The 18684-nt window shown below is 42.0% G+C and overlaps 1 protein-coding gene and 1 long non-coding RNA gene across 3 annotated transcripts in view; one reads left to right on the top strand and one right to left on the bottom strand.

The window, feature by feature from the left end:
• Positions 1-18681, bottom strand: part of LOC142405627 (uncharacterized) — a 41516-nt gene extending 22835 nt beyond the window's left edge. For both annotated transcript variants that reach the window (XR_012774257.1, XR_012774258.1), the window contains exons 1-2: positions 18537-18681; positions 17847-17956 (exon numbers count right to left, since the gene is read on the bottom strand). This is a non-coding gene — a long non-coding RNA (uncharacterized LOC142405627). The remainder of the gene's footprint in view (positions 1-17846; positions 17957-18536) is intronic.
• On the top strand, positions 8263-14686 carry LOC142405625 (C-C chemokine receptor type 5-like). The gene is made up of 3 exons (XM_075493319.1): positions 8263-8371; positions 12781-12943; positions 13605-14686. The coding sequence occupies exon 3, from the start codon at positions 13616-13618 to the stop codon at positions 14684-14686; it is 1071 nt and encodes a 356-aa protein (XP_075349434.1). The 5' UTR covers positions 8263-8371; positions 12781-12943; positions 13605-13615.
• Positions 18682-18684: the final 3 nt, after the last annotated feature.

The following is an 18684-nucleotide window of genomic DNA, read 5'->3' as shown; positions in this document are numbered from 1 at the left end:
GGACCCTCTGAAGGATTTTGGACACCACGAACACAGTACTGAGTGGAAGCCTCCCTAGTTCTGGACAGGTAAATCATGTGTGTAGAGGAAGACTTTACATGGCAGATGCAGTAAGTGTGGCAGGCTAGGCTCCTGCATGAGAAAAACATGCTCTTCACATACACAGTAAGTCTGATGTTTGGAATGCACTTCTAAGCAGACAGTAGCCTTGGAACTGCAAAATCAGCCAACTGCAGAGGAGACATACCCACTTTACCTTCCGGAGAAGAGTCCCCATAGCCAACTGTTGCCTCAGTTAGAACTGTGTGCTAATTGAAGACTCGAGACCATTAGTCTACTGGTGTCCTATGGCCATACATTTATGCCATTATTAGGAGTTTCCCTGTAAAAGAAAGTGGTATTCTAGGGACATGATGTTAGCAAAGAAGAGGAGGGAGGGGCACAGTGGAGAAGTTCTTGCTTCAAACTGTAAGGAAGTGCAGGTGAGCACCCCTCATGCAAGTGAACCCTCCTTCTGCTTTTTTTCCCATTTACTTCGAAGGGCACCGCTCATGCATGTAAAGCCTTGCTCATGGAAATCTGGAGGGGCAGGTTCAGCTAGCCTCCAGGCAACGTAAGGACACAAGAGAGGATTCCACAGATGCCTTAATCTAGGTGGTGCAAATACTCTTCCCCCTCTAGCCTTGTAACATCAAGGGACTGCTTCTATTAGATTTTAGCTTTTGTCCTATCAGCTATTATAATCTGGCCACTACCTTGTGAGGTTAATAGCCACAGATAGACCAAAGAAAAGACCAAAAACTATCCTCACAGTAAACTTTGTTGCTTGGAAATAGTATTTTTCCTTTCTTTTGTACATTTTAACTGCACTAAAGTGAAAGCACCTTTTTAATATTAAAGCATAAATTAGTTCAGTGTGATACAAATCCTGCTGTAACTGTGATATTTCTACTGCTGTGTTTTATTTTAAATTCTTTTCTTGTTGGAATTACGTTTCTTCCTGTTTTCATGTTAATGCAGTGAAATTAATAAAATCTGTGTCTGAAAAACAATGTATACCCTGTAGCCCATGTTCTCCTCCTAAGCAAAAGGGCATCAGCTCTGCTGTCAGAATGGAGGTTGCAAAAAGATGCAACTATGGACTTAAAACACTCACAATACCACACTCTAGTGAAGCAAACCAAACCAAACAAGCAGAGAACTGTTTGCCCAGTCCAGAAGCTACTGTAGCTGGCACAGCTTTTATCCACCCACAAGCCTGAGGAGAGTGCATTATAACAGCTTCAGGAAAAGTCTGGGGCCACAGATTTAGATGAGTGAAATCTGACAGGTAGGAGAAACAGGGATGTGTACAGAGGAAGAGGAGGAATAAAGGAGAGCAATAAAAGATGGCACTCTGTTAACACTGGGATAAAGACAGGATTCTCCATAGACTTTCTGCAGCTAATTTCAGATCTCCTTGCACTGCATAGAGTGACCCCAGCAAAGTGGTGTGCCTGATCTCCCAAGTTTTATGTGTGAGGAACTTTAAGCATTCAAAGTTCGATACAGAAATATGCTTCTGCTTCACCATGTCATTCTCCCTGTTCCACTGTCCCAATTCCTTTTTTCAGCCTACGATCCACACCTCCTCCTCTCCCCTGCACAGTCTTCATCTGTCCACAATGGGATAAGCTAAATTCTATACCCACTGCCTTTGTTTTCTGATTTGCATTTTCTATTTTGTGCTGGCAGGAAAACAAACAAACTAAACCTACAGATTAGCTTATTGTTATGTTATGTGCCCAGGCAGGATAATCCTTGATCCTTCATTATAGCTTTGCACTGAGACAAACAAGGCTCTAGATAGTTTTGTGGCAGATTTGGAGTCTTAATCAGTCAGATGTGGCTGCAGGATGGTGTAGCTACAGGCCAGGTAGCTACAAATTAGGCTAGCAGGACTTCAAGCAGTCTGGTCACAGTGGCATGGAGCTACTCATAGGGAAGATGTAACAAGATCCCCAGTCCCTATGAAAGAGAACACAAGTCACCTGAGCAGAGAGGTGGCAGAAATTTTACATACAGGAGACAAATATTCCGTAACTCAAGCTCTGCAGCGAAAAGCACTGAGATGAAGATACAGTGTGTATGTAAGAGCTAGAGAAGCAGGCAGATACGCAGAAACTGTGCAATGAACTAAAGGTATGTTAAGAAAATGGCAAGGCACACCAGAATTGTAATAACAGCAGAGAAGAAGCTGAAGAACACAGAGAAGAACACAAGGAAGAACCACTGCAGTGCTTGGGAGGCATCTGAGCTGCTCTGGTGAGATATTGAGGAAACGAAAGCAAGCATTTGCGAGAGTGTACAAGTAGAACCAGAACACCAAAAAGATTCAAGACAGGGGCTTTGTGAACACTACAAGTAAATTGTTGCTTTACAACAAATGTTGAACAGCTAAGTGGAAACTGTTACAAGTTCAAAATTTTGGGCACTGAACTTTTGAAGAGATAATGCATTGACTGGGCTTTCAGCGTGCTTATGAAAAGAATGCCCAGGTGCCATGGACAAATATCTGTGCACAGCCCCGAAACAAATCAAACAGTTTAGTTTATGCACAGGACAGGATGGAGTCTGACCTTCCTGGTAGCGGATGCTACTGCCACATGTTCAGAAGCATGTGGGGAGGGAATACCCCACACAGCAAAAGATAACTGCTGACTGTCAGGCAGACTTCCGAAGGGGCAAAAGGAAACGTAGCAAAAGTGCATATATGGTATTGGTGAGTGCTGAGCAGTACCCACAACTCACCACCAGATTTATAATCACTGCCATTGGTTTGTCTGTGGTAAGTATATAATGGACAAACATAGAAATAGTGAAACTTCTGGTAACCAGTGCATAGGGATGTTCCTGTCATAAGACTTTCTTGTTTGTTAACCCAACTGTGACCTTATGTGTACATATTTTAGATAAGATAAAGGTAAATGGAGTATAAAGGAAGAGGAGTAGATGAAAATGGATAAATAGGAAAAACTAGCGGCAAAAAATGAGAGAATGACTTTATTAGCTTTAACAGAGGCTAATAAAGTACTAGCTAGAGTAATGGGAAGATCAGAGATAAATACTTTGAGCAGAACATTAGAAGATTTAGTTGAGTAAGAGAGACTTTCACAACCAGCAGATACTGCTCATTTTGCAGCTTACTTTTGCTGCTGTTTTCAACCACTGATGCCTACTGGCCTTCTCCTAGTGGCTACTGTGGTTACTGTAGCTTTAGAAGCATTACACCTTAGTATAGTAATAAAAAAAACTGAGCTAGCAGAGGAAACAAAAACAAACTAGTAAATTCTGGCGCATTTAGAATATCAATAGCCATCAGGCCAAAACAAAGAAGGATGTTTGTCTAGAGATAAGGGGTGAAGGCATTGCTTTTTACCCATATTCTGGTGACACTTGCCTATTAGGAGCTGTACTTCATTCAGAAGATGGAAAGGTAGGGAAAATAAATGTTCTATAAGTTTGTATAACTGCCAAGCAGTTTTGTAATTCCTGTGACAGTGAGAGCAATCTTAGTTTGAGTGTTTTAAGTCTGAGATGACTGATCCTGGGGAGGTGGGGCCACAACACTTAACTGGAAGGAGGGCAGCATTATCAGACACACAGGCCAATATGCAAAACTGCACAAACCTTCAAGTGATGATCAGCTTTGCAGAACTGTCTACGGGGTTGTGCCAGTAGGACGCTAACCATATGACACTAGCGACACAACCTATCCTGATACCAGACTTTTTGAATGAAATGGAAACCAAGTGGATGGAAGTGAAGGAGCCATTTGGATATAACTTGCAGGGACGCTATCGTGAGGTATAGACAACTACAGACTACACCTAATCTTTGGCACTCAAAAGTACTTTCTGGTTCCTGGGTCCTGGCACATACCTTGTCATTGTACACACCCTGTCCATCCTTTCTGTGACCTAGTTTTCACTGGGAAGAAATCTGGTGTGCAATTTTCCCAGCCTGCCTAATCAAAGGTCCAGGATTTACATGTACACTGAGGCGTATTTCTGATTCACAGTTGAGATAACCCCAAACAGCACCTCTAGACCTAGAATTTATGTACTATAAATGTACCTGAAAACAGCAAACTGTGAGAATTAGACATGTGAAAATGAGATTCTGAGAGCTGAAAATTTGTGAAATGCATAGCTATGGCCCAAAAGTAAAATCTATTGTACTATGATAACCCCTTATATATAAAACAGGGCAGAAATACATAAGAAGCCTGGATAAAAATGGTAGAAGGAAGCAATGCTCTCTTCCTCCTCACTGCATGAGGAAACACAGCTAGTTCAGTAACAGCAGCTTGGGGAAAGCCAAAAGAAAAATAATACCATGACAATGGAATTAATATGTGCTGCAATGGATAATTATGTATGTGCAAGATTTACAAGAGAGAAACAAACAGAAAACAGAATAATAATAGGGAGAAAAAAACCCTTGATCTTACTGCCAGTAAATAACCATGTGAAGAAGTAGTGTTAATCCAGATTAGAAATGCTTGTGTCTTCCAGTTTGTTTTTTCTAACCCAGCTTCCTCAAACCTGTGAAAAGTGTATAATGTTTTGTTGGGTTTTTTTTACTAGTCTCCATGACAGAAATCTTAGGGTGTGGTACGTAACCTTTTTTCCCCCATTTTCCTCAAGAGAATGTACATCACAGATGTAAGATTGGGTGTGATTGTGCGGTGGCAGCAAAAGATTAGTCACAAGAACTTGAGAGCCTGAAAAAAAAGGCTGATAAGAAAAAAACCCCTAAGCAACAAAGTAGTTTTATCTGGATGTCTTTATTCAGCCTCTTCAAAACAAAGACAATTAACTATTACTGATGAAATAAAGTATATGCTAATACTAACCTAATTTGGACAGGGATTTTGTGAATATAACAAGTAACAAAATGAGATGTAATTGGGGGAACCAATGGAAAAAGAAATGCATCCAGTCTGTGTTCACATGTCTTCATTAGACCTCTTCTCCAGATGAAAAGAATGATCTGCTTTGCTGCAGTTACAGACAAGTGTTGTGCACTGTCATACTGTGTATCTCTAAGATACTGTATATCTGCCATTCTGTCCTAGGCCTTTTTTTTTCCCCAGTCTTTCTTCTTCAGGTGATACAAGTTTGTAATAAATTGAATGGAAACTTTTAGTTGCATTTTCCAATTTCTGCACCCGTAATTCTGCTTGATGACATTTGTATTTCACACTGGTATGTAAGCATCTGGTATGTATCCTAGTAGACATTTCAGTACTGGTGTAGACTTCACATAAATGATGACATCTCCTTGCAGGAGTACCATTCACTTAGATACTGGATACTTCAGTGTGGTGGCCTGATTACTATGAAGATCAATCATATAATCAGTCACTAGATAGAAGAGATTGACGAATGCAGTTTGACTTGACAGTGTACATGGCTGCGTACTTGCTGAGTACATGAACTTGAGCCCCACAGGTAAGGAACGAAACCCACTACCATTCCAGGAATGTCTTTACGGAGGGAATGAATGTCACACCACTAAACATAACTCCTACTCATCTCCAAAAGTAAAACCATAATAGATAAAATTCCAAGCTGTATCAACCCACTGTATTACTCCTTCTATTATTGAACAACAGCTTTGATTTCTTGGAAAAATTATGAGGTTCACCTGTAGGTAAAGATTCTTAAAATCTGCTGTAACTCATGGCAAGCAGCAGTGCACTTCTTCAAAGAGATGCCAGGCAAGGGATTGAGAAAAGCTGAAAAAATCTGACTTGTAACAATGGATGGGCTACTTGCATTGTCCATACCTCAGCGTTGACACACACACTAGATGGAGGCAATCTGAAGGCAGGAGGGAGGAGGAAGTGATGCAGCAGCAAGACAGCCGTTCCCAGGCTGGTGTGATGGAGCTTCAGGCTGGATGGGAGGTCAAGTCCTGCAGGGGCCCATTGAGAGCGACTGAGGGGAGTAGGGGAGCAGAAAGGGAGATGAAAGAAAGATCGTGGCCTAACAGCACTGATGAACAACAAACCACCAGCACCCCAGTGTCCCGCAAACAGCACGAGGGGCCTGGACTCGCCTACAGCCACATGCAAGACCTGATCAAATCTGACTTCCCAGCAGCTCTGCTTATCTGCAGCTGGTGTAGAGCTAATTGAACCTATCTTGTAGGTGCTGATAATAAAGTCACAGTCCAGGTGCCTGCTGCCAGTGTGTCCCTGTATTTGGGCTGCCAAGAGTCCTAGCTATTCACACCCTCTGTGGGGAGTCTCTCATCCAGCTGTAAGACCCAGCTGGTGAGCAGACCAAAACCATTCCCCTTAGTCAGCTGCTATAACCGTGAGTGGCAGAGGCCCTCTGTTGGTGTGCAACACCCTCTGCGATCTCACGGTTAGTGAGATCAGTAAATGAAATACCCAGCTACGCTTGCTGATCAGACTGAGCTATGAGAATGAAAAACTATAAGCAACAAAATCAAACAGATTAATAAAGCAAATGAATCTGTGGGAACAAGGGACTACTTCTGAAGACCAGCCTACCACAGGTCTTAGTTTTAAGTTGTTGTTGTTAGTTCAAATGTTTGAGACCACTTTTGTGAGAGCATATTTCAGAATCAAAAGCTTGATGAAAAACAGGCAAGTCCAACAACAGGTTTGAGACTGTTTCCCCTGTTCATATAGTGTGAGATTATGAAAGGTTTGAGAGTCTCCAGTAGGTTCAGTAACACGTAACGAACAGTCAACAATGAAGCAGGCTTCACAAAGAAATCCTTAAAATGTCTGGTAATTTCAATATGTAGACTGTTCAGGAATTATACACTGAAAAATTAATTTGATACAATACCTTGTTTGAGAATTATAAGAATTCATGATAGAAGTGCAGTTTTTTGTCAGCAAACTTTGGTAGCAATTAGGAGCTTGATTTAGGTGTAGTGGAAACATTTTTAGAAGCAGCTCTTTCCACTGACTGTATAGGGGTCTAATATAGTCCATCAAATAAGGTAGTGTGAACATGCCCTTAAAATACCCTACAGCGGCCATTAATTTTGATGCTGAGACTCCAGCCCTTAGAGAGCTCATTGGAACAGCTGATCAGGAAAAGAAGAGAAAAATCTATTGATCCTATGGAATAAAGACCTTGATTAGTCCCTCATGCAAAGAAGGGTTGACAAGGAAATCAGGCTGAGCTTTTCGCTTTTTACTGTCTCCCCCCAGATCTGAGATGTAACTCAGAAGCTGTGATTCCCTTGACTTCCATTAAGGAATGGCAGCATCCAAAGCAAGATATCTCCATTCGGCTTTTGGCATTTTAAAATCTTTTAAGGATACTAAGGACTGAGCGCAGGAAAGACATCCCTTTAGTGCCTTCACTAGGCTGACAGAATGAGAGACTCCAAAATCCTCCAAAGAGATGTCAAGGGAGGCAGGGGGTTGCACTTTATTAGGTGTCTTCTCAGGGTTTCTCTCTCAGGGGTTCTCAGGCATCTGAGAAGCACTGTCTCTTTCTTGCTTTCTCTGTACTTTTCTACCTCCTGTGTGGTTTCTTAGATGTCTAAGAAGGATCTAAAAAGCTGCTCACAGTGCAGCTTCAGTTTAACTCTGAAAGTCACAGGAATCAGACACAAGGAAATAAGCTGATAAGAAATCAGATTCTATCAGGCTTTTCTGAAGCTTAATTCCAAAAAGTAACAGTGTTGTTTTAAAAGGTCAGGCTCACTATATAGACTAAGTCATAGTCTTATGAGAGGGATTAAAATAACAAACACAGTCCAAAAGACCAGGTTAGAGAAAAATAGAATCAATCAAATCTCCTAAAATATAAGGACTGCAACGCAGAGCAAGCCAACAGAAAGTGCAGGTAATTCTGAAAAAAAGTGTAAGCTTTATTCAAAAGCTCCACTTTTTGTTGAGGGACAAAAACCTTAAAAGAAATTTAATGATTGAGAAATGTAAAGGGATGAGCATCATGTAAACTGTTCTTGATTCAAAGAGGTTAGCTAAATGAAAAAGAGAAAACAATGATATAAAAACCTTTTTCTAGAACTACAGCTGTGGGTTGTGAAACCTTAAGCTCAGCTCCTAGGAGGATCCTCCACAATTTCAACATCTCTGCACATCTCACAGAGTTAGAAAAGTAACATCTGATGACCCATTTTTAGAAAAAAGAGAACTGCTCCTTGATTTTTTTTAAATGAAAACAGATTTGTTTGCTCGAAGTTTTCAAACTGATACATCCTTCTTCATGCAGGAAGAGGTGGTTTTGACCTTCTTCTCCTGACTGACAAATCGGTTTAGCGTTACTCTTGATGTAATAATCCAAGCCATCACTTGCACCATAGATACATGGTAAGTCACCTTTGCTTCTTTTTTCTTTTAAACATTTAGTAGTTGCTTAGGGAGTCTAATGCCCGAGTTGAAAAATACTTGTGGAATCTTGCCAGTGTACTCATCTTTAAAAATTACCCTGGGGAAATGCATAGGATATGTTAAATGAAATATACTCTTTTTAAAGGACAGAACCACTAGAAGACTTGAGCAGAGGATCCAGGTAAGCAAAGAAATAAATCTCTAGAGACTGATCTGAGTAAGAAATATAATGGAGTATGCCTCTCTGATTTTCTCTCTGAAGATGATCTATAATGATGAAAATCTGGATTTTAAAACTGTTATTACAAATACAAAACAGCTGATTTGAGTGAAGAGTACTTATTCTTCTCACAGGATGACTACAGAAAATCTGATGTATTTTAAACACTCTGCCTCATGGAACCTCTTTATACTCAGCATAGCTTAGCATTTTACTTCCATTTACTACACCTTTTTAATTGTTACCATTTTATACCATTGCACAAATGAACTGAAACTCACTTTAACAAAATCTTTGCCTCTTTAAAAACAGAGAGCTCTGACCTGAAACTCAGCATGAAACAGTGACATGAGTTTGCTCAGCTTTTCTATGGAGAGCTTTTCTCTTGAAAATTGCATGACTGCTAGTCCGAACCAGAGCAACAGAATTTGTATAGCAGATTTCTAGAAATATTGCATTTACCTAAACTGTATTCAAAATAATGTAGACCTCTTTTTGAAATATCCTTTCTTCAGAGATCTTCCAGGATTATCTTTGGGTTTTTTTCCTAATGATCAGGGAACATAAACCCAGCCAGATCTCTCTAATTAGATAAATAACCCAGGTTGATTAACCCAGTGAAGCATTCTAGCCAGTGGCCAACACTATTTCCTAAAACAGTGAGATTATAGGATAAAGCACAAAACCATTTACAGTTCCTTCTTCTGGTTTCCAAATTAGTTATCTGTAGCTTCCATTGTCAGCATGTGCTGGATACTATACACAATTCAGGGTAGTAAGTACTTTGCAGAGAGAGAGGCTTCTGAAGCAAAGGCTAGGCTAGAGGAATGGGGCTCAGCAGAAGGAACTGCTCAGAGGGGAGACCACAATTTAAGTGTGCAAAAAGGATTAAAAGGAAGAAGATAAGATGCAAGGAAGATGTGGTTGTCATTCCAAGAAGGCAGAGGAAAAGGAGGGAAGGCACCGAGATAGCAGTTAGCAGGAAGAAGGGGCAGTCGCGAAAAGAATTACCACAATAGTATCAAGGCAGCATTTTGCAGTAATATTACATGAATCCTATCAATCACACACATAAAATCCCACTCTGGGTTTATGACCCAGGTGTTTTTCATACCCATGTTTATGCATGAGCATCACACAGGTCCAAAATGATCAAGACAGAACGTGCTGGGTCTGGCACTGTCTTGCAGCCAGTCCCTCATCCCATAATCCCAGTATACAGCATGACTGACTGACACATCGGAAATGGGGATATTTAGCTATATGCAGTACCAGGGACTTGTACTGTCAGGGCATGCAACATAGATCTAGCAGATCTAACTGAAGAGAATATTAAATATTTGCGCAGTGCCCAAGTCTTGTCATATTTTGAAATAAAGAAGTTAATGTTTTGGACCAAAGAGTGATTTATAAAGGTGCTTTTTCTTCTAAAAGAGTTGCTGAAAGTACTTAAGAAATATAAACCCTTAGATACTTTAAAATTAGTTTACTTACTGCCAATACACCTGACCCACAGCCACTTCCTTTACCAACAAAACCATTATCTCAGTATTGTAATAACTATGCAGTTAGTACAGCTGTGGAAAACAACTGTTTCACAGAGATTGCCAGAGCTTCCTGAAAGCTGGTCTTTGAGGGGTTTGACAGCACTTATTTTCTCCCCAAGAAATTGTATCTAGGCGAAGCTGAGACCCAAACTGTTAAAACTTGCCAATTTTCTCTTATTCCTTGTTCTCCAGAAGAAAACTTCATGCCATACTCAACGTGCCAAAGTAATGTTCTCATTCTCGATATTGTTAGGAGCAGAGCTGACAGCTAGACTCAGGAAGAACGTGGGGAAGGGGCGGGAAAAAGGTTTGCAAAAGCAGCACCTCTTTTTGTTTCCAAGGTGCAGCTTTTGCTCCAATAATGCTTCCTTCTTTTTGGGCAGATTAATATCTGCACTGTGCAGCGTAAGAATCTCCATCAGGAGCTGGCAGCTCAGGAGAGACTCAGATCCTCATTTTTAAGGTCACAGGACAGTGGTCAAAGACCTAGAAACCAGTCCCTTCCCCAAGACCTCAGCTTAGGTTTAGCTAATAGATATATTGATAGATAAGGATATCTTATATCTTACCTAATAGATATCTTAATAGATATAGATAAGATATCTTAATAGATAATTAATAACTATCGTAATAGATAAGGACATTAGCATTTTGAGCAATCTGTGCTTACAGCAGAAAATAGTCCTTTCACCTGAACAGTTTTATCCAGAGAGCCACAAAGAGACACTTCAGGGATTTCACAGGCTGCAAACCAAAATGGACCACTATGAGCTTCTACCAAAAAGCAGACCGGGGGCCTGCCCCTCTGTCACTCCAGCCATGGGCTGAGTTTCTTCAGTTACATTTAGTTTTGCAGAACTCAAAGGGCAGAGAGAATGAAATGGTGGTTTTGAGAATGTAGTCTCTGCAAAAGACATCTGCAATCACGCAAGGACAGACCTCACCATTGAAAAAAGTGCATGGCAGGGCTATAAGCAGGAAAGGAGCAAACATTGCAGCGCTACATGAGTGGTCAGGGTTCACAGAGCAAGTTGGGGCAGACACGCTACCTGAAGTCTTCTGTGTCAAGAGGCAGTTTGGCACTTTGTTGCCTTTGTTAAGAGAACAGGTATCAAATTGTCGGGGAAATGCAGATTTCAAAACCACCAACCTGCTATGAACAGCCACCAATCTGCCACGAAGTACCTGATAAAAGCAGTCATGATGACTGTCCTGGTTTCGGCTGGGATAGAGTTAATTTTCTTCCTAGTAGCTAATACAGTGCTGTGTTTTGGATTTAGTATGATAATAACATTGATAACACACTGATGTTTTAGTTGTTGCTGAGTAACGTTTACACTACTCAAGGACTTTTCAGCTTCCCATGCTCTGCCAGGCGCACAAGAAGTGGGGAGGGGGCACAGCCAGGACAGCTGACCCCAACTGGCCAAAGGGCTATTCCATACCATATGACGCCATGCTCAGTATATAAACTGGGGGAGTTGGCCAGAGATCAGTGATCGCTGCTCAGGGACTGGCTGGGCATTGGTCAGTGAGTGGTGAGCAATTGCATTGTGCATCACTTGTTTTGTGCATTCTTTTATAATAATTATTATTGTTTTCTCTTCCTCTGCTGTCCTATTAAACCATCTTTATCTCAACCCACGGGTTTTAGGGTTTTTTTTCCAATTCTCTCCCCCATACCACTGGGGGGGGGGGGGAGGGTGAGCGAGTGGCTGTGTGGTGCTTAATTGCCGACTGGGTTTAAACCACAGCAATGACACATGAAGAGCGAGCAGCCCTTTTACCAGACAGCAAATAGCTCTATTTGAGTGGCTACCAAACGCGTCGATTTCACTTCCCCACTAAGTGACCAGGAAGGACATTCAGTCCCTCTGACACCCGTCTTCACAAAATCTTCTTCCCAGCTTCTCATAGGACATGCAGGAATTCTGCCATTTTCTCCGGGGGTCTGTGAGAAGACAGATCTCCTCAACTTCTCAGAGACCAAATTACACAAAGCTATGCTTCTGCATCTGGCTCACAGTCCTACCAGGGACTTGGGAAAGGGGGAGGGTTTGGCATCAAGAAGGGCTGACATCAAAGTCGAAAGCTTTTACCTGCTCCCACTATAACAGAACTGGCCTGAGGGCCTTCACAGCTCTGCTGCACACTTACCTCCCAGGCTGTGACTCCTTCTTGCAAGGGAAGCCCAGTCCCTCCAGCAGTCCCCAAACCAAAACTGGAGCGACAGAGAGTTTGGGCAACCCTTGCACCTCCTCAAATACTATGCCACCTCACTGGAAACACTGACTAACAAAGGATGAAGGACGATACCAAACAACCGCTACACGTGAAGAACTCTTAGCGCACACTCATAGCGATGGCCATATCTGCCTTTTGCCTTTGTGTCCCCTCCAAGACACTTAGCCAATCTAAACTTTGGCGCTCCTGAATCACGGCTGCTAAACAGCTACTAAGACAAGGAATCAAAACTTCTTTCATACCAGAGCACTGGGGAGGTCTTTCAACTGACAGGAAGATGCCACAACAGATATAGGTGTTACATCTGGCCCTGCTGATAGCAACTGTCATCTTGTATGCCATTTGCCGAGGTGTTTGCCTATCTGTTCTTTCTACAGGACTGTGCACCATTTTCCTTCCAGAGCTACCCAAGACCAGCACGCTTCCATGGCCTACGCCTGACCCAGACTTCATAAAGGACACAACGTTTGCCATTTTAACCCAGACCGACGCTGCCGACTTGCTGCTCTGCAACACCCAGGACAGCAGGTCCACCTGGTGGTATGTTTAGTACTGTGCAAAGGTCATTTCCACACCTCCAGTGACCTGATTCCCACAGCCATTAAGACTTCCAGGAAGCCATCAACAACCTGAACACGCGGCAGTCAGTTTATTTTACCCAGGTCACAGCACCTTTGCAGGCACTGGTTTACACCTCGCCAGTGCCTGCTCCTCCTTGGCTGAGGGCTACAGTATGGGCTGTGGCATGATGAGAAGGTGGCCAGGTCCCAAGGAGAAGCACGGCTACGCTCTGCATGCCAGCTGCTCTGCTTTCCTGCTGCTGTCTTACTGGCTCGCTCCACCCCTTTGGAAAGCCACTGCTGAGCACAGCAGCCCTCAACTACCCGCTGCTCGGGTTAAATTCATCATTCCTCTGCTTCTGCTTGGGTCAGGCAACTGACAGGCTATGCTGAGGAGGAAAAAAGCATCAGACAGCATACACGTAGGAAATGACACGCAGCACACTTCCAACATGCTACAACGTGACTTCATGGTATATAGATGGGTTTCCTGGGAGCTCTGCAATTTCATTCTCTTCCACACATTGATGCAGTAATGCTTATGTGCTCAACAGCAAAAAGCATTCCAGCAGCGTGTTTCCTTCCCCTCACTGCCAAGCTTGGGGTTTCCTCTAGTTTAACATCCTTTTCTTCCTTTCCAGACCAACACACCATGGAAAACCATACCACGGACTTAGCCGACTTGGCGCTGACAACAGAATTCGACTACAGCGATTCAGCGCCATGCATGGGAACTGAGGAAAAGCACTTTGCAGCAAACCTTTTGCCACCACTTTATTCTTTGGTGGTGATATTTGGCCTCACGGGCAACTTGCTTGTTGTCCTTATCCTGGTGAAATACAAGAGACTGAAGAGTATGACTGACATCTACCTGCTCAATTTGGCAATTTCTGATTTGCTGTTTATATTTTCTCTCCCTTTTTGGGCTTATTATGCTGTTCACGACTGGATTTTTGGAGAGGCGCTGTGTAGAATTCTCTCAGGTGTCTACCTCCTTGGCTTCTACAGCGGCATTTTTTTCATAATTCTGTTGACCCTAGACAGGTATCTGGCCATAGTGCATGCAGTGTTTGCTTTAAAAGCTAGGACAGTTACCTACGGCATCCTCACCAGCGCCCTCACTTGGGCTATTGCTATTTGCGCTTCTGTTCCTGGGATAGTATTTCACAAAACTCAAAAGGAAAATTCACGTTATACTTGCAGTGCTCATTACCCATCAGAGCAGAGAAATGCATGGAAGCAGTTCCTGACCTTAAAAATGAACATCCTGGGACTTGTTATTCCAATGTTAATTATGATCTGCAGCTACACACAAATTATAAAGACCTTACTGCAATGTAGGAATGAGAAGAAACATAAAGCAGTCAGGCTTATTTTTATCATCATGATTGTCTACTTTTTTTTCTGGGCACCATACAACATTTGCATTCTGTTGCGTGATTTTCAAGGTACATTTTCCATCACTACCTGTGAAGGCAGTGGTCAACTGCACAAAGCAACCCAAGTGACAGAAACAATCTCAATGATCCACTGTTGTATCAACCCTGTAATTTATGCCTTCGCTGGAGAAAAATTTAGGAAGTATCTTCATAGATTTTTCCGAAAGCAGATTGCATTCCACTTCTCTAAATACTGCCCCGTTTTCTATGTTGACACAGCTGAACGGGCTAGCTCCACCTACACACAATCTACTGGAGAACAAGAAGTTTCTGCTGCATTGTAAGTTGTGTCTAGCAAAAAAGTGGAATTCAGTTTTGCGAAATCAAGTCTCTGATGAAAGCCTGCAGAATCTGTCCTGGACATTGGCTCTAAGGCAACTGCAAAAGATCACAGAAAACATATTTACCAACGCTTGCATTTGCTCACACATTTGTATTTTGCTCATACATTTGTATTTGTATTTGGGTATTTGTAGGTAAATGAAAAGGATGTATCAAATTTTAGCTACCTAGATATGCCAATGTGGGATTCTGTAGGGAAAAAAAGTGTTCTCTTTTTTTGTGAATGTAAAAGCATAGTTTTGTACTATAGGGCCCAAAACCAGACAAAGGCTGAGGGCCTAAGTTAGCAGGCTCATAAACTGATTTTTTGAAGTGAACTAGAGGTTAGAAGTTGACACTGGTTCTTTGGAAACATCTCTTGACTGTACCTTATACAAGGTATCTCACTCATTTAAACTTGGTCTCAGTCACATCTTTTACTAGCCTGGTCGTGTATCTCTGTAAATAATCCTAAATTACTGAGGTCTGTGGCACTGAATCTTTACAAGTGGTATGGGAAAATTTTATACATTTAGAAGAGACTCTGATATTTCAAGGTACATTTTCCTTTGCATATGATTGAGTATCAACCTCTTGGATCTTTCTCATAATAGTTTTAACTGCTAGGTGTTGATATCTAAGTGACTTGAGAGTTTGATATTTCAGAAGGCTCTCTTTTAATCAACTGCTGTTTTATATGCTATTCATACTAAGAAGCTAATATAATGACCTATCATTGATCAGAAAATCAATGTTTACAATATTTTAGAAATAAAGTATTGCATGTGGAGCTTTAACCAGGTTAGATCAAATGTGGACAATGAGTCAGCAGGGTTTTAGCTTTTTAGTGTAGTGATTTTGCTTGCCATTTTTCTAGCCTACATAAGAGAAAAACTTTAAAATATGAAATGAATGCAGCTGTAATGGCTGCAAAACCACAACAGCATTAGAGGTGTGAAAATGATTTCTGAACAGGGTTGACCCAGATGTTTTTAGAGATAAGCATATGCTATAGACATTTAAGTTATCAAAACATATGAACAAGTAAAAATATTCACTGTTCTACAGATTCATGGGCATAGAGCATCTCTTTTTTGTTTTAGAAGCAGGTATCATTTGGGGGCTATGACAATGTTTTTTTCTGCCATTTAAGAGTTTTACAGAGAGCAAAAGCTTCCATAATTAGTAAGACTGATGGTCAAATATGACTGGGCTTCCCCTTAAAGCTCAGATCCTGCAAAGCACTTGAACACACAGAAAAGATGAAATAAATATGGGGATACTCACATGCTTAAGATGATACCATAATCACACTATTAATTGATTTAGGCCAAGTTGTCCTTTCTAGCATTTCTTATATTTCCCCTAAGACATATGGTTTTGGACAACTTTGGAGACAGGAAATTAAAAAGTGAATATTTTAATTGCTGTTCTTATCCAGCAGGGCAATTTCTGTTTCCCAACTCCTCTAGATAGCCTTTTAAATAATATTTTCAAAGAAGCAAATGTTTCAAACAGCCCGAAAGAGATTTTACATTGCCAAGTGCTTGTGAAAGCAGGAAGTGAAATAGGGAAATCTTTGCTTATCAAGCCACTTGTTTTAAGTTATTCAGTTTTGTCATATAAAGCACCACTTTTGGACTACATCCACATGGGAAGTATAACAAAAGTATACTACACCTTCTAATTTACAAGATTTTCAGCTGCATACTCTTTTTCAAGACCCTGTGCATCAGTTACTTTCTGGACTTCGTGTATACTTTTAAAACAGGTAACTATATCAGTATAAGCAGAAATTGGGTAATGTCAGCATAAAATGACAAATATATGCATTTATTTTTTAAAGAGATAGGAAGCTACATGCAGTAACTTCTAGATAGGCTGGCTTTTTTTTTCCTTCTAGAATACCTTTATGAAAATATTTTTATATTTTATTCTGCTTTTGACAAGAACTTTCATTTGGCCCCTAAGACACACCTGGACGGCTTTGATGTCAGGCAGGGTATGTATCTTGACCAGCCCTGCAGGAGCAAAGTATAACAACCAAACATGCACGAGCACACTGACAAGCTTTCTGAGAGGCATATCAAAAAGCAGCCCCGATCCTTTGCAGTGTTCTCTTCTACAGCATGGATCTTTCCAAGCAACAAGTAGCTTCCAAAGGGAAGAGGTGGAACTTAGAGACTGGTGACCCACTGGATCAGCAGCTTATCAAGAGTTTCTATCACTTCACCAAGAAGGGACCACACTTCAGCGAATGAGAACAAGCCATATTTCAGCTACTGTAGTGAACTGTGATCCACATTCAAGGAGACAATAGAAAACACGGTATTTGGTAGCACTGCTGGTGCATTCAATTAAGGACTCTGCCAGTAGATTGTAATAATATTTTGTATTATACAATTCATTAAAGTTGGTTAACTTTTTTGTATTAGACTTCTTGATCCTTTCTCCCCTTCCCCCCTTTTTTTAGAATAGCCCAGAAGAATGAAAAGGAAGAGAAATTCCTCTTCATAACAGGTTGCTATGATGCTGAAACAGCAGGCAGGACAAATTCAGGGTTTCACAAATGGACTAAGAACCAGCATCATCAAATAACACAGGACCATCAAGATAACTCCAGTGTTCTTAACTGCTTGTCACTAACAATCTAATAATAAATATGGTATTTTGGTTGTCATTACATTTGGTTTTGTTTATTTTTACAGATAGGAAAAGCACTATCTCACACAATTCACTCTGAACCTAGAAGATTAAGTGTCTTTAAAATAAATAAGCATACAAAAGAATTTTTAGTGTGTTTAGGATCTGCCCTAGTGACTGAAGAGCTAACATCTAACAATTACAGTAGACTTGTGCACACGCTTCCCTTCAGTTCTTAAGATTATGTTGCCATCATGTGGCCACACCGTAAGGTGTCATGCTACCGAACATTCACTACCCTGGCAATGCTTTTGATGCTTTCTTTCTTCTTTCGAAACATTTCTTTTCCTCAGAGGATCTTCTATCAAAATTACTACCCCCACTACGGGCAGCATCAATATTATGCAAACAGCAGCAAGCCTTAGAAAACACTGACGGCCACTAAGAATGGAGGTCCATTGGATGAGTGGGCATGGTCACCTTTTAATGATTCTGGCAGATGTAACTGTGAGATGGGAGAAGTGAGGCTTGTTCTAGTTCCTGCACAAGTTTTGCATGCACTCATGTTGTCCGGATTCCAGCCGTCTGCTCTGGAAGGAGAGCATTTAGCATTCTTGTCCATAGCTTGGAAGTTACAAAAATAAAAATACATTCCCTACCGTATTTCCTTTGGAAAGACAATAAGGATTGAAACTTGCATGGAAATGGGATGCTCACACTTCCAACGTCTCCCTGACCCTGGCAGCTGTGATACTCCCCCTATCGCCCCCCAGCAGAAGTCGGCAGCACTAGTACCCCAAGCCTATTCCAAGTGAGCCCCCTTGATGGACTCAGGGGTTTTTTAGAGAGTAGGTGCCAGGTGCGGGGGATGCCGGGACTAAGGAAGCAGCCTTTCTTGCCACCTCCTACGGCAGCAACAATCTCCAGACCGCAGAAGAATCTCCTCCAGCTTACCGCTCACTGAGGCCCGCCTGGGCACCCTGCTGTCTTTAATCTGCGCACGGGCCCACCACTGCCACACTAGGGGCGTAAAGCTGAGGGGACTGCACTGACAAGCAACCAGGTGCGATACGCCGCAGGTATACATCAGCGGGAGGAGAGAGAGGAGGAGGAGGCGGGGCGGTGGCGGCTCGGTGAGGAGGAGGCCGGACACACCCGCCCGTTACTCACCACAGATCACCACAGGCCGCCGCGCGGCCTTCCCGCCCTCCAAGGACGCGAGCAGCGGCGCGAGCACAGCGACCGGGGGGGGCGGGGCGGGGGGGCGGAGCGACAGGCCCCGCTCAGCAGCACCTCCAACAGGCAGACCGCGAGAGCG

The sequence above is a fragment of the Mycteria americana genome, chromosome 2 (assembly GCF_035582795.1).
Source record: "Mycteria americana isolate JAX WOST 10 ecotype Jacksonville Zoo and Gardens chromosome 2, USCA_MyAme_1.0, whole genome shotgun sequence".
Lineage (NCBI taxonomy): Eukaryota > Metazoa > Chordata > Aves > Ciconiiformes > Ciconiidae > Mycteria > Mycteria americana.
This window is presented reverse-complemented; position numbering and strand designations above follow the sequence as displayed.